The sequence below is a fragment of the Phalaenopsis equestris genome, unplaced genomic scaffold (genome assembly GCF_001263595.1).
Source record: "Phalaenopsis equestris unplaced genomic scaffold, ASM126359v1 Scaffold000297, whole genome shotgun sequence".
Lineage (NCBI taxonomy): Eukaryota > Viridiplantae > Streptophyta > Magnoliopsida > Asparagales > Orchidaceae > Phalaenopsis > Phalaenopsis equestris.
The window spans coordinates 2,540,942-2,568,806 of NW_018164739.1; the positions used below are offsets into that span (position 1 = coordinate 2,540,942).

The 27,865-nt window shown below is 33.9% G+C and overlaps 3 protein-coding genes across 4 annotated transcripts in view; 1 reads left to right on the forward strand and 2 right to left on the reverse strand.

The window, feature by feature from the left end:
* The window catches only part of LOC110025330 (protein TAB2 homolog, chloroplastic), a 10,376-nt gene extending 3,883 nt beyond the window's left edge, over window positions 1-6,493 (forward strand). The window contains exons 3-5 of the mRNA XM_020725754.1: window positions 3,003-3,174; window positions 5,076-5,219; window positions 6,135-6,493. Of these exons, the coding sequence (XP_020581413.1) occupies window positions 3,003-3,174; window positions 5,076-5,219; window positions 6,135-6,394 (576 nt within the window). The 3' untranslated portion in view covers window positions 6,395-6,493. The remainder of the gene's footprint in view (window positions 1-3,002; window positions 3,175-5,075; window positions 5,220-6,134) is intronic.
* A 138-nt stretch (window positions 6,494-6,631) lies between these two features.
* On the reverse strand, window positions 6,632-8,034 carry LOC110025313. The gene has a single exon (XM_020725728.1). It carries the CDS (start codon window positions 8,032-8,034, stop codon window positions 6,724-6,726), a length of 1,311 nt encoding a protein of 436 aa, XP_020581387.1. The 3' UTR covers window positions 6,632-6,723.
* Window positions 8,035-9,801: 1,767 nt separating this feature from the next.
* Window positions 9,802-27,656, reverse strand: LOC110025336 (uncharacterized protein At3g49140-like). 2 transcript variants are annotated; one of them, XM_020725765.1, is made up of 12 exons: window positions 27,549-27,656; window positions 27,391-27,463; window positions 27,091-27,341; window positions 26,435-26,534; window positions 26,248-26,324; window positions 26,048-26,176; window positions 25,536-25,694; window positions 25,214-25,394; window positions 25,034-25,128; window positions 21,365-21,517; window positions 13,981-14,076; window positions 9,802-10,075 (listed from the first exon to the last, which is right to left on the reverse strand). In XM_020725765.1, the coding sequence occupies exons 2-12, from the start codon at window positions 27,440-27,442 to the stop codon at window positions 9,971-9,973; spliced, it is 1,398 nt and encodes a 465-aa protein (XP_020581424.1). In that variant the 5' UTR covers window positions 27,443-27,463; window positions 27,549-27,656; the 3' UTR covers window positions 9,802-9,970. The 2 variants fall into 2 exon arrangements, with proteins under 2 accessions (XP_020581424.1, XP_020581423.1); XM_020725764.1 differs by having other exon boundaries at window positions 27,091-27,322; window positions 27,549-27,634.
* Between the last annotated feature and the right edge of the window lie 209 nt (window positions 27,657-27,865).

Below are 27,865 nucleotides of genomic sequence, written 5' to 3' on the forward strand. Positions count from 1 at the left end.
CAGCCCTAACGCTGTATAGTGTCGCCCCAGTGCTGCTACAGTGGCACCCCGATGTTGCTACATTAACTCTGCAACAATACTTTACCACAATACTTTTGACATTTTTTTGACTTGTTACCCTGTAAATTTTCTACACAACATTGAACAAAACTATCATAAAAATCATACAATAACATAATATTTAAGCATAAATACTCAACTATTTTTACCTAGTTTTTGTACTTATAATATGGGCATAAAAGATGACCGGCTATAATATTCAACACGTACCGATGTCATCTATATGCCCTATTAAATAGGTCTTAAGATAGATTCTTTTGGTTCAATGAGTTATTATCTATAAGCATGAGTAGTGGCTTGTGATAATATTATTCGCCTCAATATTATTTTATGTTACTGCAAAAATCTTTATATTGCTATGTGAAATTCTGGTAAGTTATAGCCTGTTCAAAGGCACAAGAAATATAAACTTGGGATATTTCTTAGTGGTATTACACATTCACATTCTTACAGATAATTATATGTTTTCTTCTAGCATTTACTGGAATTGGTTGTAATTACTTCAATATTATTACAAGCTATTATATCCTTAACAAATAAGTCCATCAATTTGCCGGCAGTAGAATCCGGTTGCCACCTTTACGTTAGAGATAACTCATAATTTTTTTCTTTCTTTGTTAATGCAATTGGAACTATTGACGGTACACTTGTATTGATTGTTATGAATTAAGAGTCGCAATATAAAAATAAAAATGGGTCTACTTATCAAAATATGATAATTTCATCTCATTTGACTGTCAGTTTATTTATGTTGCTTCTAGTTGCAAGTGATCAATCACTGATGGAGAGTATTGTGTTGGTCGGTGGAGGAAAGCACATTTCGTGTCACAAGGATGAAATTACCCTATTAATTCATATTAAGCAACCATCAATAAATTATTAGCTGCTTATCGTTACTGCATGTATCATTTAATTGAATAACTTTGAACAATATCTCACGGATACTCAGTAACGTAAGAGCTATGCAATCATCATCATGCCCAATTATGTAATATAGTGAAAATGACATTGCTGAGGAAAGCACATTTCGTGTCACAAGGATGAAATTACCCTATTAATTCATATTAAGCAAACATCAATAAATTATTAGCTGCTTATCGTTACTGCATGTATCATTTAATTGAATAACTTTGAACAATATCTCACGGATACTCAGTAACGTAAGAGCTATGCAATCATCATCATGCCCAATTATGTAATATAGTGAAAATGACATTGCTTAATTGGAAAGAGAAATTTTAATTTTAACTCTCTTGTAATTATTTTCGTTGAGTGTTCTTGCTGATATTGTCATTGTTTGTGTCACCGTACATAATTTTATTGGTCAGCATGATAGTCATGATATATATTTTAACATGTCATAAACTGAAATACAACACCATCGTGAGTTAGGTGAGGTAGTGATCGAAAGTGAAGATCCTAATACGCATGCATCTGTAATGGAGAGAGCTCTCAAGTTGATGCAATGCAGCATACATTTGCTAGCGATACATTGGAAGCACGTGTAAAATATTTGCGTAATTCATTTGAATACAATTTTATTTTTAATGCACTATTTAATGTAATCTTATTTTGTTTTGCAGGAAATGGTACAAAGGCATCACGCTTGTTGAACATTTGTTTCACACTTTAAAATAACTAGAGAAGCGACCCCTAAAAAAGCCACTTTGTATGTGCTATTGAAGATCGTACAATTTTTTTCTTTTGTGTTTTATATTAGATTAAACATGGATAAGATGCCCTGCACTATATTTCAATTGATAATTTTAGTGTATTTGAAAGGAATTTTTTTGCACCTTTTTAAAATAATATTGATTATACTATGTAATATTAATTATTACCAGCTAAATTTATTTGATGACAACAAAGTCATATTCGAAAGTGCAACTTTTTCCTTTGTGCCTTCTGCAAATTCTGGAGCCTAATATAAACTTAAACTATATTTATAGCTTTATTTCTAACTATTTTTCAAAAACCATCGAACTTATTATTCCAAATAAAAAGCTTAATGCTAATTATTCTAGCTTGATTAACCTGATCTCCATACTACAAACATGGTTGTAGAGTCGAATTGAGTCATGCATGCTTGGAAGGTCTTTTATAGTTCATGCTCAATGCATGCCTATACAAAAAGTCCCCCAATATGACTGTTATCATCAGAACAAATAATCTACATTTGGTTTATAGGGTCAAAGTCAACTCCTGAGGCCTTATGTGTAAGAGCTCTGGAATTTTCTTTATGAAGGTAGAATTAACGTGCAATCAAATGGAATCTCCAACACCGGTCTGAGTTTTTTTAAGTTATGGGTTCAAGGTATGCTTGCGTGTGAGCACTAGGAAATAACAGAACTAATTAGCATCCGTTAGTCGTGTCTATAGTAGAGGATGGATGTTCCTTCATCATTTTCCATTTTTATTTCTTCTATTTTATTTGATACACATATTAAATGATGCACATGGAAGAATATTATTATGCTTGAACTTTATAAAGTGAGCTTATATTGACTGCATTTTTTTTGTTACCACTAACAAACATGATAGAATGTGATCTACCACTCATTTGTTGCAAAACTCCATAATAAGTAGGGGCATTTACATACATAGCTCACAATTCTTATTTATTTACATATCTCAGACATAACCTTTCATATTTACCCAAATAACACTCGATTCTTTTTAAAGGTTGAACGCGCATTTTCATGCATAAGTTTAAAGCACCAAACTGCTATGTGTGTAAATATGAAAGTTTAGGTGTGAGATATGTAAATTAATAAGACATGTGGGCTGCATATGTAAATTTACCTAATAAGTATAATGCGTGTCTTGTTATATGCCATGTTGCTTCGAGACATTGTGTTTTCTAGTACATATTGTGACTTTTTTCTTTATTATGATTTACAAGTTTCTTTTATGCTGATTGCCGTCTTCTGATGACTTAATAGTGCATTTCATTGCTTCTATGGCTACAAGAGCGTTATGAGACAATGTACACTCGTCATCCCGGCTTTCAAAAAGGATCGAAACCTCTTCTTGCATTAGACAATCCATTTCCCATGAAACTTCCCGAAAACCTTTTTGGCGAAAAATGGGCTTTTGTCCAGTTGCCTTATTCAGGTGAATCCCAAAACTTAAGGGACCATTTGAATTCACTTTTGATTTTGATTTTGTTCTGTATATGTTTTTATAAAACATATTTGTTATGCTATAATATATTTAGTTATTTCTAGTTGCTTTGAGAGTATATATAAAAACAAGCTAATTTTATCTTTGAATACAAAAAAAAAAGAATAACATGCAAAAAATGTACTAAACAGACATGTTTTTAAAATAAAAGTAAAAACTAGAACACAAAACAAAAAATAAAAGTAATTACGTGAAGCCCTAAATAAATTGTTGGACAGAATTTTACTTCAAAAGCATGATTCTTTTATGTTTTTACTCTACAAACCTTCATTCTATCTTTGCTACATCGACATGATTTAACCTTTTAAATTATGAATGATGATTAATTTAATTTATATAACTAACCAAATATGTGCTTCGACAATGCAAACGATCTATTGCTTGTATAGAAAATAAAGTTTTATATCAACAATGCATCAAAAGGAATTAAGAATTGTTTGCAGCCAGAATTTTTACAACAGTATTAAGATAATCGATCATATAAACTTTAGAAGAGAATTTTCTACACAGTAATAAGATTCAGGTATAAGGGTTAGAATGAATAGGTGAGGCACCTTTTTGTGTAAGAGGTGAAATTTCCTTGGCAACTTCATAATTAAGCATTAATGTGATAGAGCTTTCCTAAGATGGGTAACATTCTAAGAAGCTACACCCAAGTGAATAAAACCGTTTGGTTAGCTTGGTATGGGACAAACTAAACAAAAATGGACAATACTTCTTATAGTGTAGGCTTGGTAATTCCAATTTGTTTTAAAGCATAACCTTCTAGTACTGTGTTGGCTCAAAGATGAACCGAGCAAAAGCTAGTGGGCCTAAGGCATCCAAAATCCAAAGGGGTGGTTTGAAGAGGATGGGGAGTGATTATTGTGGTAAAGCTAAAATAGTGGCTATGACGGGAATGATTTCTAGCAACCTTCTTGGATGGTAGGCTTCTAGGAGCAAATGAGGACGGGCATGAAGTAAACCCCTATGTCGGAAGACTTAGAAAGGATATTGGCTATACAAGGCTGAATATCAAAAGTACATTTTGGTGTTGTAGGTTTATATTTTATTTTCTTTTGTAGAGAATAACACGGTTAAATGGGCTTATGATGATGGAGCATTCATTGATGGTTGGCCTTCTGCAAAGTACCACAAAAAATGCTATAGTCATGAGGCTCGATTTGTATGGGATGGATTGAGCCAAAGTGATAAATACCTCATATAATGTGTAGAAATAAATCATATTCATGGATTTTGGAAGAGATGCTTTATCCCTTATTTACTAGAATATACCAAATCAATGCTTATTTAGGGTACTCCAAAATGATCCAAAAGTTGTTGATGCTATTTGAGTTATCAAAAAACGACAATAGAAGCTCCATTAAGCGAAAGTATCCATTTTCCTCGAAGCAATCCAATGTTATTAATGGTTTGTGATTCATTCTCTTATAGATTTTGCAAGCACTTCATGATATATAGATCTTCGAGGACAAATTGCCTGCAAGCCAATTTTGAATGCCCTTCTTAAGTTTTTTAAGTATAGGTTAATTGCTTTGATAAAAATCCAATTTTGATATACCATTTTTTATTTGAAAATTTTACATACATACCACTTAATTCCTATGTATTTACATATCCAACTCCTAATCTATGCATAAAAGGATGTATTTCACTTTTTAAAAGCTAAAATAGTAGTGTTTTTTTTTTGCAATATGAAAGATTTGGGTGATGTAAATGTAAAAGAAAAAGTTTGGTGTCAGAGGAATTGGGTTTTGAACATGTCTTAGAAACTAGTTAGCTTTGACATCTATTTTAAATGTAATGAGAAGTAATAATTTCAAAATTTTCAGCTGTGAGGGAAGAAATCTCATCGTTAGAGAAAAGAAGAGCATTTGGGGCAACTCTAGATTTGGATCTTATGGGCTTTGACATTGAAGATAAGACATTAGTTCCTGGTGTTGCTGTTGCTTCATCTCGTGCAAAACCACTGGCAGGTATTTTTTATTTTTTTTAGATTCATTGCTCTGATTGGTGCCATGATCTTCATGAAGCAATTAATAACTGCACATTGGGGTTAATAGATTGACATGAATTAAAATCTTTCATTTGTTAATTACTCTCTTCACTTGTCTGCAATTATAATTGTGAGCAATTCTATAAGCAAATTCAATTCCATTCAAAATTAGCTCAAATCTTGAGTCTAGTCAAGCTTTACTCCAAGCTACTTTGATCCCTTCGTGATTTGAGCTTAAACAATTTGTTCATTTTTTATCAACAAATTCCAAACTCAACTTACAGACAACCAACTAATACACATATTGATGCATAGATTGTGATCCACATGCATATACAAATGAATAAAAGTAGAGGGATATTATATATATGTATATAATCCTTTGATATTTACTTGAATGACATTTTGGTGTCACAACCACACAAAAAAAAAGAGCATTTACATGCATACCCTACAACTCTTATGTATTTAAACATTTAAAACATTTAATTTTTATATTTATAGCACTCAAATCTTTCATATCATATAAAAAATGTCACTATTTTTAACTTTTAAAAACTAAAATCATCTTTCATGCATAGGTACAGTATGTAAATACATAGGAATTGTGTGGCATGTATGCAAATCTTCCAATAAAAAAAAAGGTATTATTAGTAATTTTTTTTATGTAATTTAAAGATATGAATCCATACAATAAAATATTAATGTTTAAATATTAAATACATAAATACATAACTATATGACATGTACATATCCCCCAAAAATACAAGTCTGTCTTATGTGTATACTTACATCGTCACATCTACTTTTGTGCGCCAATCTCGATTGGCTTGATCCGATCTAGATCGAGTGAAATTCACCGCCCGATCTATGTGATGATTTTGGTATTTTGTAGCTTGGATGAATGGCTTGGAGGTTGATTCAATGGAGGTAGATACCAGCAGAGCTTATCTGATCTTATCAGCTGGTGTAGCCACCAGATATATCTACGCTACATACAACAAAACTTCTGTAACCACTAGAGAAGCCGAAGCTTGGGAAGCAGCTAAGAAAGCCTGCGGAGGCCTCCATTTTCTTGCTGTTCAACACAGTTTAGATTCAGATGATTGTGTTGGCTTTTGGCTCCTCCTGGATTTACCTCCTCCGCCAGTGTAAGTGATTGGGAAATTTACAAACATACCATGCAGTTTCTATGTATTTACATATCTTCAACCTAAAGTTTGATGTTCAAGTTCATTGCACTTTGGTATCATAAACTTGTGTTGCATAACATGTATTTCATTTCTAAGATGTTAGTGATACCGGTATTATTGATGGTAATATTAAGGATTTGATTAACTCAAATTAATTATAACTCAAATTAGATATCAAAATGAACACAATTAAACTTCAGTCTAATTCACCGTTCAAAAACTTTTCTATTAACAATGAGAAAAATAAATCCCGTTAAATCAAAAACCAACCCATAAGATCTACACTACCCACTAGTTTTGGTTCCGATCCACCGCCGGGAACTGATAAGAAGCAATCTCGCCGCCGTTAGCTTCGCCGCCTGCTTTTCCGGCAGACTCAAAAAGCCTGATTTCCTTCTGCTGTAACAGCAATAACATCCTCTCATTCTCCAGCCGAAGCCTCTCGTTCCACAACCTCATCTTCTCCATTTCCCTCTCTTTATTGCTGCTAAAACGCAACCATTTAAATCTCTGTTTCTCCAGCTGCAGCGCCTGCTTCTGATAAATAACCCGCTTTTCTTCCAGTTCCGCCAGCTTCATTCTCACCCACTCTCTCTGCTGCTGTTCCCCCTGCGCCGACGATGATCCCGACGGCGAACACAGTGATAACGACAATGGAGACATCGCTGCCGGAGATAACGCAGCCTTCCTCTTAACCCCCAGGCTCCCATCATCCTCATCCTCGCTTTCCTCTTCGTTGTAGTCATCTTCTTCTTCTTCCTCCTCCTCGTCTTCTTGGCAAAGGTGTCGGCTTTCTTCCTCTACCGTGCAGAGGCCGCCGCCGCCGCCGCCCTTCTTTTGGATCTTGATAGTCGCCGGAGAAAGAGAGGGAGAGTGATCCGGCCGGAGAGCGGCGGAAGCTGAAGGACAGTTGTTATGGTAAGCGCACATCTCACGGAAAAAAAGGTGTTTTGAGCTGAGGAGCTTGCGGGCTTCTTCCCTCGCTTTTTGAGAGAGGTGATCCATGGAGTCGAGGAGGGCGGGGTTTTCTACAACCTTACAACCCATTCCCTTTCCGAGGAGCTCATTAACCCGCTTGTAACGTTTGTTCAGATCGTTGAATTTATCCTCGCACTGTTGCGGCGAGACGTAGAATCCTTTCTCCATCATTGACCTCGATACGGACTTCCACTTCCCTTTCTTCAGCTGCATTGATGTTGAAGACGGCGACTTTTTCCCCTTCTGGTATTGATCGGAACATTCGACGCCGGCGATATCATCGCCGGCGCTATGGACGACGGATACGAGGAGACGAACCATGCTGTCAGTCCACTTCATTCTCTGCCACGGAGATGGGGACTGGGGCTGCGATACACGTTCGGCGGCGGCGGGAGCGGCGCGTTGGGCGGCGGCGGTAGCGGCTGCTGTGGTGGCGGCGGCGGTTGCGACTTCTCCGAATCCGAGCTCATCTTCAGAGCTATGAGTTTGCTGCTGCTTTCCTTTAACTCCGCCATGGGTGTGGGGTTGCTGCTGGGATGCGAAAGGCGAGAGATTTCGCTGCTGATGAGGATGAGAGAGAGGATTTGGAGGGGGGAGAGCTTGATTTTGGTATTGAAATGCCATTTTTAAGCCGAGCTTTCAACGCTGGATTCTGTTAAAGATTCCTGCTTTCTTCGATTAGAGCATAATCAAATCTTCTTTCTGGTATAAGGAGGAGGGAAATGTGATAAATTTCTGTGGTTTCAGTGGCTCCTTTTCTATTGGTTCCGTCAACAATGGAAGCTGTAGGCGGAGTTGCCGCGGTTTGGGGAGAGGAGAGGAAGAAAACAGCGGGTGGTTTCTGGCCAGTCGAGAATTTGGGACGGGGAGGATGTCGCGGGTCCAGGAACACCAAAATGGGGTTTTTATTTTATTGAGGGGCAAAATATTGGTTTTTCATTAAATATTGTAATTTTAAAATTGTTAGATTTATTTGTAAATTAATTAATATATCGAAATTAATTAAAAGGTTTATTTCAGTTATTTTAAAAAAAGTTAAATAATTTTGATATTATTTAGATAAAAAATTGGCATGATGCCCTGATATTCCAAGCTGTTTTTTTTTTCTCCTTTTCTTGGGTATAAGATGTGCTCATGTGTGATTTTAAATTTTTGCTCTTAAAAAAATTTAAAATGCTATTACTTATCATCTAATTCTTATATTTTTACGTAGATATTATTTTTTTAATATTTATATCCCTCAAATCTTTAATATTGCATCAAAAGTATTATCATTTCCTATGTATTTATATATATATTGGTATTAGATATGTAAATACATAGGAGATGAGTGATATGTATTTTTTTTTTGCTCCATCATGGATCCCGTGTACTGGAATGAATAAACTGCCACAGGATTCTGCCCATGGTATTTTTGGGGGTTAGGGGCATGTACATATATACCACACAATTCCCATCTATTTACATATCTAACTCCTAAAATTTTTATATTTACATATCACTCGAGTTTGTCGAAATAATCCATGACTATTTACATAAAGTAATTTTGGTTATAGAGTTTACAGAAATGTCAAAATAATCCATAATCTTAGCGCTCAACTAAATTATGCATAAAAAAAATTCTCGTTGTTTTAGACGGCAATTAACGAGACAACTTTTAATATTTCAAACATATTACAGAGGCATTAGCATAAATACCGTACAATTCGTATATTTACATATCTAACATTTGAGTATAATTATTAAACACTCGACTTAATTATAAAACATCAAAAAAATGTTTAGCTTGTAAAAATCAAAATTTGAGTGTGAGATACTAAATGCATAAAATTGGGTGCTCAATAATAATTGTGACTCTAAAATGTTATTTGAGTACATTTTAAACTTTGGATATTTAATATGTAAATACATATTAATCATGTGATATGCATCAATATATGAATAATTATATATTTAATGACATGGACATAAAAACATTAGACACATTAATGACATTGCAGAGAAAAAAAAACTATTTAAATCAAATTGTTTTTGGGTCCAAAATGTAAATATAGAAGAATTGTGTTAATGTAAATATCCCAATAAATATGTATTATAACTTTCCCATTGCATCTTAAAATTATATATATATATTAAATGAGAAACTAGTCTATAATACTAAAGAAATTTTCTTTTTCTTTTGATTGATGAGAAACTATTTATTTATGTATTTTTTTAACTCATTAATTTGTATTGCTTTTTTTATTAAAAATGAATAGAGATGTCATGAGAAAGAATTGCATTTGCTCATATCACACAATTCTTATGTATTTATATATCTAATGCTCAAAACTTAATTTTTAAGCTTAGGTGTAGATGTGTAAATACATAAGAATCATGTGGTATGCATGCAAATTTCTCCTAAGAATTAGATTGCCATTTGATTCCTCAAACCAAACATAAATAACATATATTTACATATTGCAATTTTTCATGTTAAATAAAATATTAAAACAAAGCGCAGGCCAAACCATAATCCCATTCATTAAAAAGGCATTAATGAAGACTGAAGCTTGCTGTATCAGTGGTCTCTAGTCTGAGCTGATTGCCACTCCTGCTGCTGTTGTTGGAACCTTGGAAAGAGTAGATCATGGATCTGTTTCTCAGCACTAAACTCTGATGTTGCCTGAGAATTAAACAGAAAAGTAAGATACTCAAATAAATTTCAAGAAAATTAAAAAATAAATGACTTATTTTCTATAAATTAAATATCTAAGATCTATGGCTTTCTTTGCTAACCATATGCAGCAAATTTATGCTTAAAAGCATATTGCAAGATAAAATCAGAAGCACAAAGTGATTGTACTCATTTACAAAAGTACTCTGGAATGTTTTCTTCTTTAAATCCGTCACGAACACATTTTTCAGACCTATACAAAGTCCTAAAAGAAATTTAAACTTAATACATATATGATTGATTTTCCTTCTGACATTAACATTAGTTGTGTTTCCCATGTTGATTGAATGTGTTACACCGCCTAAAGCCAAATTTGGTCTTTTGTGCGTCGAAGAATAATTAAGTCTTTTGTCATTTATTATTATTGTTTAATATAAATAGGACTAATATGTTTAGGGTTAAGGTTAAGCATCAGATTATGGTTGTGAGTTTTAGGATTAGGTTTTGAGACAGATTTCTTACCTCTTTAATTGTAGGATTTGGGAGAGATCGCCTACCTCTCAAATTGTAGATGTTTATCCTTTATGTGTTGTGTTGTTTTGTGTTATTAAAAAAATAAATTTATTGTCATAATTTTTGTGCGGAAATCCGTCAAAAATGTATCAAGTGATATCAGATTGTTGACTTGAGAATCAAATGGATCGGTCGTTTGACCTAACTGGAGAGTCGGAGGAGACTGTGGCAATTCAACTTGCGATCTAGGGGAAGCAACAACTGGATCGCGACGTAAGATTGCGAGGCATAGGGAAGGCTGACAGGATCGCGACACATAAGAACCGCCTTCGTGACCTACTCTAAAGAGTGTATAGAGAGGCAACGACGGATCCATGCAATATAGCGTGAGAGCTAATTGGGAGCAACCACGAGATCACAACATGCCTTGATATAGTCCAGATAAGAGCTAGCTGGAAAGACAAGATCAAGACCCTACAGTCGTGATTTAAGCTAGTTGCAAAGCAAAAATTAGATTTCAGATTATAAGGCTCCGCATTCATGATCAAAAAAATTATTTGGGAGTTAAAAAAAGTAGATGATTTGAATAAGAAATTGGAGGAATAGATGAGCCAAATAAATTCAGAAGGAAGAGGTTCTCCGCCATAGAAGGAAAGTTTTTATCTATATACGATAGGTTTTCATCCATAAAAAACCGAATTGAGGGTCGATTTGAGCACCTTGAGAAGATGAGGAAACTTATCGAGATGGAATCCAAGACCCTGCCCATAGTTCAGTTTGAAAACCCTAACGAAAGATTGATCCGAGAATCGAAAGGAAAAGAGTTCGAATAAGAGAAGCATGCGGAAAGCATTTCACATCAAGAGCAATCTCCTAGGGCTCTGATTGGGGGTGGATTAGAGATTTCCGATGGAAACGATTGGGCCAAAATATAAAGAAGAGGTTATGCAAGGGGGTACAAAGAAGCACGAAGAAAAAAATGAGAGGAATAGGGATGGGGGATGACAATGATCAAAGGAGGGATTTTTACTCTTGAAGCATAGAGGTAACTGCATAGAGGAAGCTTGGGTGAAGACGCTAGGGTTAGGAAGTTGAAGATGTCGATCTTCAAAGGGAAAGACGCACGTGGGTGGGTGTACTGAGTGGAGAGAAATTTTGCGGTCAATAAGCTAAATGGGGAAGAGAAGCTCGTGGCGACAAAGTTATGTTTGGAGGGGCAAGCCCTAGCATAATTTTAGTGAAGGGAAACTAGATATCCAATCCGCTTGTTGGAAAAATTTAAGGATTGCTTGTCGGAACATTTCCAAACCATTCAAGAATAAGACCTACGCAAGTAATTTTTTGCATTGACTCAGAAAGGGACAATAAAAAAAATATAGAGAGAGTTGAACTTTTATCGGGATAACAAAGAGGAATTTCTGAAGCTATATTGGAGGAGAATTTAGATGACATACATGCAACACGGGCCGCTGAGACCACGGGGCTAGAGAGAAACTGTGGAATTAGCGCGGTTGGTTGAAGATCATAATACACTGGAATAGGCTAATATGAGTAGCACATGTGGAGCATCATACTAAACTACAACCACAATAATACCAAAAGTTCAAATAGTTGAAATTTAGAGGAAGGCTTCACAAGACAAGAATCATGGGTGACGACTGAGAGCGGCACTCAAGCCTTTACAGAAACGGAAATGCAAGAGAAGCGAGCCAAGGAATTGTGTTTTCAGTGCGATGAGAAGTTTGCCCCAGTATACGTTACAAGGATCGAACATTACAGTTTCTTATAGAATGTGACAAGGAGACAAATGATGAAGAAACAGAGACAACTATGTGGAGGTCAAACACCTCACTTTTTCCCATCTTGAGGATAACGTGTCTTTCGAGAGGGGAGTATCATCATGTTGATGCCCAGCCAAAGGGAAACTTTGTCTTTTATGCACCTAAGAGCAATTTAGTCTTTTGTCATTCATTATTGCTTAATATAAATAGGGCTTATATATTTAGGGTTAGGATTATATATGAGATTACGGTTAGGATTGGGAAGAGATTTCCTACCTCTTAAATTATAGGTGTTTATCCTTTATGTTGTGTGTTGTTTTGTGTTATTGAAGAAAAAAACTTATTTTGCCCTAATTTTTGTGTGGAACTCTATCAAGCAACGTATAAAAATGTTATCTTTTCAAGCCGCTCTAAGCTTATTGTACTTCCTCATCTTTCCAGTAGTGAAGCAAGTTTCCCTTTTAAGTTATGTGTTTAATTCTTTGGTTGTCTTGGGCAAATTCCAATTTAGGTGATTTTGAACCGATTCTAACAAATGCTATAGCTTTCAAACTATTTGCACAATAGAGTTAATTGTACAATTAGTTCTATCATTATCTCAGTCATAATTCTTGGATCTTAAGGCAAAATAGATTGTAAAGCATCAACTTAAAAAGATGACAAGAATCAAAATATTAAGTTGAGCTGGCGAGGGGAAATAAGAGCCAAATTAAATAAGAGTAGGATACCATTTAGCAATAATTGTGCCATTTGTGCTTAATTTATATCCAATATGCGTTTGTAAAATCTCAAAGCGTCATAAACATGCCAAATATTTTTTTAGAAAAACAAAAAAAAAAAACTAAAATACAAATACCACATGCAAACCATCATGGAAAATTATTTTAATGTTTAAGAATTTAGAACAACCCTATAGAATTGTATGTACTTAAATTTTTAAGACCATATCATAATTGTTTGTATTTGTTATATAAATCCTGATTCTTCATCCGTCCCTGCTAGTTTTGCACGAGGAATTCAACCAATTTTGAGCAACTATTTTTGCACAACTTCTATTCAACTATCTTTTGGCATCAATTATATATAGCCATTACTAGTTCACTTTTTTACTTATGTTATACATGCCCAAAACACTTAAATCTACTTTCCATTGTCTTTTCTTCAATCGTTGATACCCCCTTTGTCTCTTAAACATCATAATTTATCAATTTAACTACATAAGTTTTACCACGTATGCATGCTGTTCTCATTTTTACCATACTCGCCTTTAATTATGCTTAATATTTCTAGATCATACGAAACCATAATTAGAAACTAAAATTTTTACCCTGTAGAAATTGAGCCTTAAGTACAAATAGCTCATCTACATTTGGAATATACATAATTTATCCTCTTTTTTCGGTTCAGCCGCAAACCTAAAACTGAACGTTATGTACACATAGCTCATCTACCAATGCAGTGCATTCTACACAATATTCTTTGATGAAAGAAATCTTGTTTTTAGGAAGCTAAACTAGAAAACAAAAGGAAAAGTATGCTCCCAATAATTCGATAACAAAATATTATCATGCTCATAATAATATTTAAAATTCAATTTAAAAAAAAAAGACTACTACAAACCCGGGCTTTGAAGGCAAATCTTAACGTTTGAATTTGTGTTCCCGAGCAAACTCTCAAGTCAAAGCCGAGACTATCCAATCCGATAATGAAGACTTCCTGCAGTATAATGTAGAATGCAGGTATAAATATAGAAAAAAACGCTATTATTTCCTACAGAAAAAGAATTAAAGCCTAATTTGTGTTCTGCGCACAAACAGAAAAAATTCTTCAAATTCCAAGGTTTTGAAAAAACAAAGGAAGCTTGAAGGGGATTCACCAAGAACAAATAATTCATAAACTAATGACATACAAAAGTAGTGGTGGAGCTTAATTCTTAGCTTGATAGGGTAAGATAAACTTTCATCACGAAAATCTATCTTACGGTTAAAAAGAAGGAAGATTTATATACAACCACTCAATTCCTCTGTATATACATTTCTAAAATCTAAACTTTAATTTTTATACATAAGCTACCTTACCTATGCATAAAAAAGTAAATTTACTTTCTAAAAGTTATAATAGTTGTATTTGTACTTTTTATGTGATGTAAAACGTTTGGGTTGTAGAAATGAAAAAAGCAAGCTTTGATGTTAGATATGTAAATACATAGGAAATGGGTTGTATGTATTTAAATGCCCCAAAAAAGAAACGAGACTTGGTGAAGCTCATAGAATTCATTTTATTTCATAGCTGAAAAAGGACACATCAATATTCAGCCTAAGCATTAACTTCGGTAAACTTCACATGCTCCAAGTTATAATGGTGTTCCAAAGTACATGACCATTAGACTTTAATTCTTCAAATGCACTAGTCATAAAATTTGAAGGGTTTTTTAGCTAATATAATAAACATTCAAATTTCAAAAAAAATAAATAAATAAATAAATTGCACCGTGATAGTGCTCCGAGTTACCTCACCATTGGACTTGAATTCATCAAATTATAAGGTTATTTAATTTGAAGATTTTAATAGCTATTCTAATGAACATTTAAATTTTAAAAAATAAAATAAAATTTTTATTATCATAAATTGAACCATGGCAGCCTAATGTTGTTTTTGAGAAGCAAATAATTTTCAAAATTTTACAACAATTTATAATTTATTTTTCAAAAGGAATTGAAAACTCACATTGTTCATCTAATCAATATAGTAATACATATCGATTATAAGTGGATTATCCAGGGATACTCTAGCAAAATCTATAAAACTCAAGTTGGTAGAATTTTGAATGTTCAAATGACATTTTTAATTGTCTGGAAGATCTAGAAATTTGTAGCATGAATACTATTAAAATGCTCTAATATGTATAATTCTATAATAAGTAGCTCAGGGATCAATATGTATAATGACTAATAGAAATTTGCCAGATATTCGATCCCATATTATGATCGTCAAAAAATCATTTAGCAATGCTAACACTCAGCTCTAAACACAAATTTGCACTCTTTTCACAAGAATTCATAGTCCTTTGAGCCAATTAATTTGCCTCTTATCATAATTTAGAGAGATTCAAGTTCAAACTTCTAAGATTAATTTGTACTCGTTTACTTATTCTATGCTATTTACTTTTATATTAAAAAATACTTCTGCATCAAGCTATCTTGGTTGAATTACTTCATAAAATTTAAAATCTTTGGATTGCTTGTTCAAACAAACCCACGTCAACCTCATTCCACTCCCACACCCACCAGATCCCGACCTCGATTTTGTCCATAAACCATTCAATTAGTATTAGAGTCGAGATTCATGGTATAAATCATATAAGGATTCATTCTTCATGATTATGATCCATTCATGAGTTAATCGAGGCATTTCAAAACGTACCATCATGAAACTTTTTTCGAGAAGAACATGTTTGTCTTCAATTTTGCCTGAATGTCATCAGATTTGCTCAAGTTTTCTTATTTTCGTTTTAGATATGTCAACAGACAATCATATTCATTCAAATGAGTATTAACTTATAAGCAATGAATACAAGATGATCATTAATACAGAAGAATCAATCATTCACTTAGATCGCTCTTAGTAGTGTAGTGTCTATCAATGAAAACATTATTTGATTCAAGCTCGTGTAATTCTGGCCATGTTTGATCGAAGGAACTATAAAAAGAATAATCACGATAACAAATGAAGGGTTGGCATCGATCTTTTATGGAGCCTCTCTAGTTTACCAAAAGAACTCTTATATTCATCCCATTGTAATTATTTTCTCAAAACTAACAAGAGAGAATCCAGCAATCTTCCATGGTGGATGTAGGTCATTACACCAAACACCTAAATCCTGTGTGCTAATGTATCCATATTTTTATCTCATTTATTTATTTTATCGTTCACTCATTCATAGTCATACTTCCGACATATAAGCCAATGATCCCAGCCCTCAAAAAACCATGATGGATTAGCATATTAAGTATTGGATTGATTAACCATTGACTCTATTTATCAATTAAAAGTTCCCTAGCTTCTGTTGGCCCTTGCCGAGTGGTAAAAAATTAAAGGGGTTTTTACATACATACCACTCAATTCTTATATATTTACATATCCAACACCTAAACAACTTACATTTATGCCACCTAAACCTTAATAAGACATCAAAAATTCAAAAGCAATTCAAATGAATTTTGAGCTAGACACTATCACTTTGACACAAATTGATCTAATTTGATTGGATTCAACGAAAAAAAAAAGTATGAGTTTCTAAATTAAAATGTATAAGAGTGATGCATTATATTTTAAATGGGCTGAAATAGGCTAAACAAAGCTCATCATAAACCTGTGCTGGTCTAGATACATAACAACTTTAAGGATCTTAAATAAAAGAAAGCTTAAATGCACTTAAATAGCTCATTTGACACCCCTAAGAATGGATTGTATCCAAGATTAAATGAGAAATTGTTATAATCAGAAAGCTGACCATATTCAATGGGATAATCCACAACAAAAAGGTAACGCCACAAAAGAGAAATGGACAAATTCTTATAAAAATCCTTCAACATCCAGAAACCTAAAATTATGAAAAAACGAGTTTTCACTTTATAGCCCAAGAAGTATTAGAATTCTCATAAGACAAGTTAAATAATCTCAATTTTAACTTGTAAAGGATTTAAAAATTGCAATTAGAAACTTCAATGATGTGTTTTAAAAGATGAAAAAGAAGCAAATCAATTTTAAAAAGGAAATGAATCGTCTACTTCTGATAAATACATTCTTAATTTGAAAATTGAAAATGAGAAGCTCGAGCATAAGAAGGAAGTTAAAATCGAAAAAGCAGTGCATGTTCCATGCTTGAAAAGTAGCTAAAATGTAAAGGGTGTAAAATTGCTAGTTTTAATCCTATAGTTTCATCTTGATCTACTAAAGTTCATTTAAAATCTCATTTATCTGATGGCGCGCATAAAAAAACATTACAACACACAAATCTTCTCACATTTTTTATGCTAGATCATTAATGCAAGCCTAACCGAATCTGAATGTCATTATTGCCATCAGCATGGCAACTTTTAATTTACATGAGTCATTAGAATATTTTTTGAATCTTCAAGCACTCGTATTTGGATTCCCAAAGGCATATCACACATCTACAACAAGGGACCAAAACTTCTTCGGTACCAAATGTCAAGACTGAATTTTCTCATGTGGCTGTGCCCTATAATGGAATAAAGGAAGGATGTACTTAGTGGTTGCTAGAGACACATGAATTGTGATAAAAAAAAAATTTGCTTTCCCCACAACTAAAAGATGGAGAGTTTATAACATTCTAGGGCCAGAAAAAAATGTACTATGAAAATTGATACAAATTATGCCTCCTCAACAAATAAGGTTCTTTATATAGATGAAAGAAATAAATTCACTAGTATTATTCATATATGTGATGAAGTCTATGAAGTCATCTTTCATACATCTCTTCGCCTAGTTCAGGAAAAAAATTGAATCATGCTTTTTCAAGACATGCATATTAAAATAATTATTTTCTTGATCTAAATATCATGATTGATCATGAATTGAAATGCTCAAAAATAAAAGTCAATGACTTCGGTTTTTGCAGACATTGTCATCCTAGAATGAGCATTCTTAGAAAAAATATTACAATTGATATTGTCAAAAGGTTGAAAGATCAAATGTTAAAAAGATTTTGTTTTGATGCATGCCAAAAGGGCAAGCAAGCAAAAGACCTCTTTTATATCCAAAAGCAAGATTTCTATCTCTACCTCTTGTACTCTTTCATCAAGTTATGTTTGAACCAACTAGAACTATGAGCTAAGTGGTAAGCAATATGGACTTTATTATTATAGATTACTACATTAGGTTTACATAAGGGCGTGAAATGGGTTATCCAAGTCCATCAAAGTTTTATTTATTTCGTACCTCCAAAACTCATTTTGAATTTAGGCTGGCCTACATTTATGAGCTTGGTGGGTTACCCACTAAGCCTATTTAAACCTGCTAATAATGTAATATACTTCTCTAATAAATATCATTAAAGAAATATGCTCAATTATTTTAGTATAATCAAAATCAACTCAAAAATATTGAGTAAAGTGTGAACCAAGATTGTTTAGCTTGGAGATCATTTTCAATTATTATTAAATTTATAATATCTCAATTTAAACTTTATTTAAGCTTAAAATTAACTGTAATTATATAATTTAATTTGAATTATTCAAATATAAAATTTAATGGACAATAGTTTTTATATGCTTAAGAGATGTTTTGGGTCCAATTCATACCTAAAAATAAAAGCTTAATTCTGAGTAGCTAAATAATAGCTTATGGGGTTACATTAAGTATTTAAATGGCTGACGCGTGCGCTAACTGCACTAACGCGGGGCGCTATCAGCGTTATGTTGAGACAACCATGGCAGTTTGACCGGAGGATTCAGCACGACGGATGCAGAAACACACATTCTTTCACCAAGGACGGGAAGCGTGTCATCTTATTCCTTCAACGGAGCCCGAGGTCACAGGATCCCTTTCAACAGAGCAGTGTCAGTGGAACCAGGTTCAGTGGCAACACAAAATGAGTGAACCGAGATACTGACTCCTAACACGGGAGAAATACGACAGAGAAGATTACAGGGCTTCACGATCTATACTGTATCACCAACTCTACCACAGGGCGGGAGGGTTCAGGCCACTCTCACGACACACAAGACTGAACCACATGTGAGCTACTTTGGGAAAATTCAGCAGTACATGTGGGGGCACGCACTCCCAAAAGATGGGATTGTGGTGGATGTTTGCTTGTACATGGGAGAAGAGCCTGAGGTACCTTGGAGACAATGCAATCGCCAGTAGGATCCAGGGGTGAATGATGACAAAACGAAAGCTTCAACCTATGAAGTCGAAGCACCCCCAACTCCGGAAGACTGACACGGATGCTAATTGTGCCCCTAAAGTGAGGCGCTGTCAACGCCCTAATACGAGTGCCAAAATAACGCTCGAGCACAGGCGCTTTCGATCCAGTGGGGCAAGAATCCACTATGAAGCACCGTGATGGCAAAAGGGCGGGGGTCATGAATTCTTGCAAAGACAGAAGAGTGCGAACTATTGCGATCCAACGAAGCTTCGCAGATTGTTGCAGTGTTTTTCGGATTCTTCTTGCCTTCCCCCCTTTTCCTTTTGTGTAAAAGTTTCCTGGGAGTCCATAAATTGCTATCCTCTGTGTGTGTAAGAGTCAATTATTGTTGTGTTTGTTTTCAGATCTCCCGTGTGGAGTCTATTTCCCTGTTCTAGGGCAGTATCTGAGAAGGTGGTGGTGCTCCAACAAAGTCCTACTCTGAGGTGGTGTTGTATTCTTTCCTTACAACTTTCCCAATCTGTCTTCTCCCGTCTCCTTAGTAGTCAGCCTCTCCCCTCCTTCATTTCTTGCACTCAACTGCCCCATACCTGCAGCTTTACCTTATTGTTCAACCATTATCCCTCCGCTTGTTGTCGGTCGCCTACGACCCTCCATATTTGTCGTCTCTACAATTCTGCAATTTCCCCCTTGCTGTCATCGTCCCTGATAGCCATCTCGATCCACCTCGCCAGCCTCCATCACCCTTGAAATACACTTGAGTGGTGTTTGCTCGTGTCATTTTTAGTTTTGTGTTGTTATTTCTCGTTTGTGTTATGTTGTAACCCTATTTTTATATTAATGAAAGTTTGGTTTTGTGTTTCCATTATTTATCTACTAGTTTCAGTATCAATGAGTTTATGAATTAGCACTCAGCCCATTAAAGTTAACCCATTTAAGCTCCTGCATGTTAGGGTATTTAAAGTGTAGGGCAAGCCTCAAAAGCCTAACCTAGTCCACTGAATTTTTAGCACCTCAAATCTTTTAATAAAATGAGAAGTTAAGAGAAAATTTTTTACCCTTAGCAAATGCCTAGACTTACGTGCAATCAACATGAACTTCCAATGAATATAAACTTCCTTGGTATTTTGGGCTAAAGAGGCCTACACTAATTGTTATGTTTTTTATTGTATAAGAGGAGATCTCAATGTTGGACTTAACCTAAAAATTTGATTTTTATTCAAACATGCAAAGAAATTTTGGATTTGGGTCGTAATGCCAGGTTAAAGTCAAGTTTAGTTTGACCCAAAATAATTATTCAATTACTTATTTTTTGATAAAAAATTCAAATGAAATAATAATTTCTTATTATTTTTAGAAGTTATGTCCAAAATGGGTAATCACGATGTAATAGCCCACACCATGTGATGTATGGTTCACTTTAGCCTAATTGCTCATTTCAAGATTCACCTGATGATTTTATTGTTCTTAATGCAGCTTCAAGAAGTCATCAATCTTGAGGTGCTCTCACAGATATAATTAAGAACATTTACGACAGCTACGCCAAAATGCTCTTACATATTTTAAGAACATTTACGACAGATACGAGTATTATTGATAGTTGTGGTAAAGCTGCTTAAAATATTTTTTTCAAAATATTTATTATAAGTTTTTTCTTTTTTGAAAAAGTTGGACAAAACCTTTAGTTGCAACAAAAAAAAAATTTAACACCGAACAAATTTCAAAAAAAAGTACCAAGAAATAGCCAAAAAATAATAAGACGACCATCTAAAAATAAAAGTGTAAAAGCTTTTTTAAAATCCCCTTAGTCTAATCCTTCTATTTTCTTCCAGAAGCCCACCAAAATTAGCTCTTAATATGGCCGTCAGCCACAGCAATGACTACCCACCCTCTTCAGATTTGGATATCACAGCTTAGATATCCATCCAATCATGATCATTAAATAAAGACTAAAATGGGTATATAGGTATAATGTTGAAGCCTTCTGCATATAAATAATGCAAATTAGAAAAAAGTATATTAAGCCTGATGTTGAAACAGATTTTCATTATGGCCCCATGCATTAGTAAGCCTACAGTATATATCAAAAGCTACAAGTACCACCATCACCTGAACTTGTATACCCTTGTGTCTCAAACAAAGTGCCTTGAGAGCTTGTGTTGTCTTATCTCCGCCAGCTTTTACACGAGAAAGTATATTCGCCGCAGAATGAGCAATAACATCTGGACGAGCTAGATGAAAATCTTCAACTTTTACTGTGGACTGAGATGATTAAAAAAAAGAATGATTACTGCAAAAAATAGTTTGTATTAACACGTGCTAACAAAATTAGGAGCACATATACCTGATAGAAATAAAAGCAGACAATGTGATGCATCACTTGAATTTTAGAGCATTAAAAATAGCCTGATTTTCATGTATTTGTTATGAAGCTTTTAAAGTAATTTGCACAAGGAAAATCATTTCAGTTGTACTTTAAACAGTGAACAATTCAATTTTACAATAACAATTGATAATATTTCATAAGTATGGATAATCAACAAATATAAACAACTAAAATCTATTTTCAGAAAAGAGCAAACTATATGCTAAGGGTGGTATCCAACTCCACAATAGCTTGTATCACATCTCAGTCAATGGATATCCAAAAACATATTTTTCATAACTTGAAAAACTAATAGACCTTCACCGATAAAGGCAAAATTTTAAAGAGCGTGCGCAATTTTTAATTTATCAATATGGGCATGGTTAAAAAAAAAAAAGAGGCAAAAACACATATTATGCAGGTGTTTTCTTCCTCTATTCATGAAAATGCCAAGGCAATGGGCATTTTCAGGCTAATTTTTTAATATTTCGAGATAATTTTTATGATAATATAACATAATTAGTAAAATATGATTATATGATAAAATCTAATTTATAAAAGCTATAGAGTTGTTAACCGTATTTGAAAGTCAAATATTAATTTGCATAATTTTATAAAACCACCTTATAGAATCTTTAAAGAAACTATATAAGATTTTTAGAGCAACTCTAAAAAAAAGCATTGTAAATATTATTTTGAAGTGTTGTATAGCTTTAGATAGCTTTTAATAGATGCTTAACAAGATAGTTGAAGCTTTTAATTGCTTTTTAAAATGTTGTACAGCTTTTGACAGCTTTATGTGAAACAAATGTCATCATTTCATCATTTCCTTGACTTCCTGAATCAAATTGAATAGTTTGATTGGTAGCAACACCTAAATGTTCACTTTTATTTGGTTATATATGTCTTATGGCTGAATTGTGTTCAACACCAGTAAATTTATTTGGCTATATATGTCTTAATGGCCTAATTTGATTATTTTCGTAGTAGATGGTACTTCTTGAAATCTAAAAGAAAGATCATTTGAACCTCCTTTAAATATTGGTACATCTCGATATCAAGTCTCAACATCCATGTTGTAGAAGAATTCTTGTGAAGGGTTTTGCTTGGAGAGATGAAGATGGAAATATTATTTTTTTTTTCCCAAAGGTAGGGCAATGTTAATAACCGACAAATAAAAACTCATGTGGCCATTTAAAAAATAATTTAAAAAACTAGTTGAGATAGAAATTGCCGTTGTGGATATGAATTTATGAAATAAAATTAGGTACAAATGCGTAGGCAATGTGGAGTTAAAGCAATAGTAAGAGGCATCTATTACATTTGATATTCATTAGAGATTACCCAAAACTCAGAGAAGCTAGCTTACGAGATCACACGATGTTATATACATCGTTGGAAGTAAGAGCATGATAAGCTGTTATTTTCATTGCATGTAGAAGCCTTACTCACAAATAAAGATTCAGGTGGTGAATTTATTATTGGATTGGGTATGATGATGGTACATAAGAAGATCATGGAAATAACTCATTATTTAATTAGCTTATATAATATATAAATGAGGTCACGCAAATCAGTGAAGTAGCATTCAAACATAGATGGGTTAGACTTGAACTGCAATAGAATTCAATATCAAAAATAGAAAAAAAAAAGGAGAGAATAAATTCAAATGGGACTTATATTCTTGGTTGGGACTTATATTCTTGGTTGACGACTTCCGAATTGTAAGTGAAAGGAAATCTTGATGGAAGAGAACTAGGAAAAAATCAACGGGCATTATAAACCAGGTTGCAGCATAAATCAAATTTTAACAAATGTGTATATTTTTTATTTAGCAATAGAAGCACAGTTAAAAAACATTTAAAAAGCAAAAATGACTTGATTTTAAATGGTTTTAACAGTATAATGAAAACACAACACTAGCATTTTCATCACTAAGCCCACATATAGGGTCATTTTTAGTTGTTGGTCATTACAGGTAATCAAATACTTTGTATGCCCATTAGAACACATAGGGAATATTATTCAAGAGCATCTAATGCTATTTCTTTTGCTATAAATATCAGGCTTCTCCCTTGCATTCACCTCACTCCAATTCTCTTCTTCAACTAATATACATTTTTGTAGGCATCCATAGTTAGCACTTAAATAAGGTTAGTTTACAAAATTTATTTTATTAGTATACTAAATTTTTATATTCCATACATATGTTAATTTTTTTGTCAATAGTCTTTAATTAATCGTACTATTATAAAAACATTGTATTCAACTAAATATGATAATTTATATCAATAGATTCAAAATTAAATTAAAAATTAATTGTTCAATAATTTTGAAGTTTATTTATTTTTTTTTAAAAAAGCATTACCTTTGTTTATTTTATCAACAAATTTTTATCTTTTTTAATAGTTCAGGGGTAAAATTATATATATGTATGTATGTGTGCTTGTGTGTGTCCATACATACATACATACATATATAAATGTGTGCATACATAAAAATAATTTATTGAAAAAATAAAATAATAACTCTTCTGAGCAGATACAAGAATAAAAATAATAACCTAAACTAACAATTGAAAAACAGGTTCTAATTTTATGGACTAAAAACAATTAACATAGGCATGAAAACATAAAAAATAATTAGTATACCAGTAAATTAACAATTAACATAAAGAATGTTGTTTGCTTGAAAATTGGAATACGGTCATTGAATACAGAGTAATTTTCAAAGGATTTTAAACACAGCTTCTAGTTCATTTAAATTTCAAACTTGCACAAATTATGTCGAGTTCCGAACACACTGCAAACTATCGCTATTGTCGCCAAACCCCGTTGCTGGCCGCTATCCACAAGGCTCTGCCCCCCACATCTTGTGCTGACATAAGTTGCTAGCCATCATCGTTGCCGCCGCCGTCACCCATAGCCCAATGCCTCCATCCGTCCAATTTTATATTGAATTAATTTCCATTTAAATCAAGTGCAAGAAAATAAATCCCTGTAAACTGAGAACTGTGGGATTGGAGAAGTATTCGGATATACAGATGAGAACAACAATGAGACAATTGCAGAAATTGTGGGTTTTGGCGCCTTTAATGCTTCAATGGTGAAGAATATCAACAATCTTATTTTGCATTTTGGGACCCTGAGTACCCAATCTTTTTATAGAAACAAGAAAAAATGAGATGAAAAAAATGTAAATCCACTCGAGTTCTCCATTCCTATACCTACAGACGATAATAAATATATATATACACAACAAAATCATATATTCCTTGGAGTGTAACCTTTTCAAGTTCAAGTTAAAATATTTTTGAAAGATAAAGCTATAAGCATATGCCCATTTCCCAGTCTATTAATTTACATTTAGCGCCCTAAGAAAAAAAGAAGAATATCCAATTCAAGCAAGCTTACCTGATTACCGCATGCCGAAACAAGCTGAATGTTTATTATTTCAAGCTTGAAGAATGTCGTTTCGCTGTGTTGGTTCTCACCGTTAGTCATCTCTCCTGCAAAAATACAATTTTATGAGATGAATTATCAACCAAATAAGCATGCCCCAGCATCCACCAAAAAAAAAAAACAGAGATGAACCTTCTGCATTGACTTTGACATGTTTTTGAAGATTTTGTCCTCCGCTACTTCCCGAGTCACTGATCAGCGGACGTCTTATAGTTAATTTATGCTCTTTAACAAAAGCTGGTCTCAATAAACCTTGGATTATGACACTAGCAGAAGGCTGATCCATCCAATCTAAACTACTAGTTGAGACAGCCTAGAAAAAGATGAGTAATGTCAAGCAAAGCAGTAGGAAAAAGCATGATTTTTTTAGAAATTTTGGCGGGCATCAATTATCCAATGATAAATCAAAGTTACCAACAGATTATAAAACTATATATTTTATAGAATAAGGTACCTCAGCAATCTTTTGAGCAAAATAAACTGGGTGAGTTGCTTGCATCGTCTCCGCATGTGACCAATCATTTGACATTTCGGAGGTTATGTCAACATCGTCGTCGTCATCATCATCATCAACTTCTTCTTCTTCTTCTTCTTCAAAAATGACTAAATCATCCTATGGTACAGGAAAGAGAAAAAAGAAAAGCATAATCAAAACAGCAGCTATGTTCATTATTTCACCAAGTCAAAAGAAAAAAGGGGCATGTACATACATACGATACTATTCTAATGTATTTACATAATTAACACTAAAACATTCATATATACATGTATACCACTCAAATATTTATCATCGCATCAAAAATACAACTACCACTACCTTTTTTTAAGTAAAATACACCAGTTCATGCATGACTTATGATACCAGGGTGTTATGAGTGTAAATAATTTTGGGTGTTACATATGTAAATATATAAGAATTGCATGGCATGTACGTAAATTTCCTGGAAAAAAAAACATGGTTTATACCTCTTCAGAATCATAATCAAGATCAAAATCCTCACTAACTACTTCCCCGAGACCCAAATTGAACACAGAAGATCCAGGCGCTTCTATCTCTTTTAGTATATCCACATTATCCAGACCAATTATAACTTGCTGCAATGAACATAACATATTAATCCATGCATGGAAAAAATTTAGAAAGTCTAGAAAATTGAATGCAATACCGCCAAAGCATCATCCGCATCATCTGAAACGAAGTTTTTCAAAATATCATCATCATCAGTGGCTTGAAAGTATATATCTGACCAGATATCCAAGTATTAACCTCACATAAAGAACATGAGATAATTTTACCAAATAAAATATGTAGAGCACTTATTATTCATCAAGTGTCCCATTCTCTAAATTTACCTCCATGCTCATCAGTTAAGTAGGAGATGTCAGGCAATATTACATTCTGTTGGACTTCACCAATGTCTTCTGTAAGCAAAAGTGCCCCTTTGATATTCACCTAAGCAGGAGAGAATTTCATGCTGGTAAGTAGGAAACAGTATAAGAAGATTTACAAACATACCACTTAATTCCTATGTATTTAAATATCTAACATCCAAACTATAATTTTTACATATATATGCCACCTGACATATGCATGAAAAGGTGTATTCAACATTTTAAAAGTTAAAAAGTGAGCTTTTTTATGTGACATGAAATATTTTAATGAAAAAAATAAAGTTTTGGAGTTAGATATGTAAATGCACCATATAAACAACAGAAGTGTAATTGGTCACACAAAATGATAAATAACCTACACCTTTTGCAAGCAGAATTACTGATAAAATACAAAAAAAAGTACCATCACTGATTCGAAAATTAGAACTACTATAAACCAGTTGCAGCTCATCAATCAAGTTCTCGCGTTTAATTTATCACATCTCTCACAAAAATTTTCATTTTAAATTCACCTTTGACACTACCCAATAACATTGCAGCATCTATATGCTCCGGAAAAGCTGGCACTCGGTAACATAGTTTTAATTTAACAGCGAAGAAGAAGGAAGGTTGGATACCTCGATCAGTGTTCTCGCTGTCTCAGCATCAGTGAGACGTGCATACCGGCCATCTTCAATGGGCAATGGCTCTCTGATCTCCTCAGCAGGGTGGTAGTTTTGTATCCAGCTGCTCTTTGGAGGATCGGGTAGTGATTCCGAATGCCCCGGTGGAGCACAAGCCAAAATTCTTCTACCACGGGATTTACTCGCAGGCATGGTAGAACAGCAACCCATGTCCACGCGCCCGTCCCTAAAAGACAGGCGTTTCGCTAAGCGGGAAAGAAGCACAAATATAAAGCAAGAACGACAAGGATATACCAGAGACCACCGGGAAACTTGCTGCAGCCGCGCAAGCTGGAAGCTGCGCCATTAGAGAGCGAAAAGCGGCAACCTGTGAAATAGAAAAGAAGCTATGAAATAAATGATGGCTCGGGATTCGATGGTGAAGAAGAAGATTCTAGGGAATGGAGACGAACGGCTCGCGTAGAACCCTATCCCCAGTGCGGAGTCCATTGCCATCGGGATCCACTTCACAGTGCTTGATGGATCCGCCGCGAGCATGAAAAGTTTGGAGGATAGGGCTCAGTTTTCTCTTATCAGTCCCATATAATGTATAATTTTCAAATCAGCCCTCAGCAAAATAATTTTCTAAGTTGGTGCATGTTTGAAGCCGCATTTTTTGCGCGGTGCGGCCTGAAAAGTCCAAACAGACTGTTTGTTTTTTGCATCGCAGAGGTGCTTTTAAAAAATTCGCTTAAAACGTGATTGTGAGTTCGACCCTGTGACCTGCATT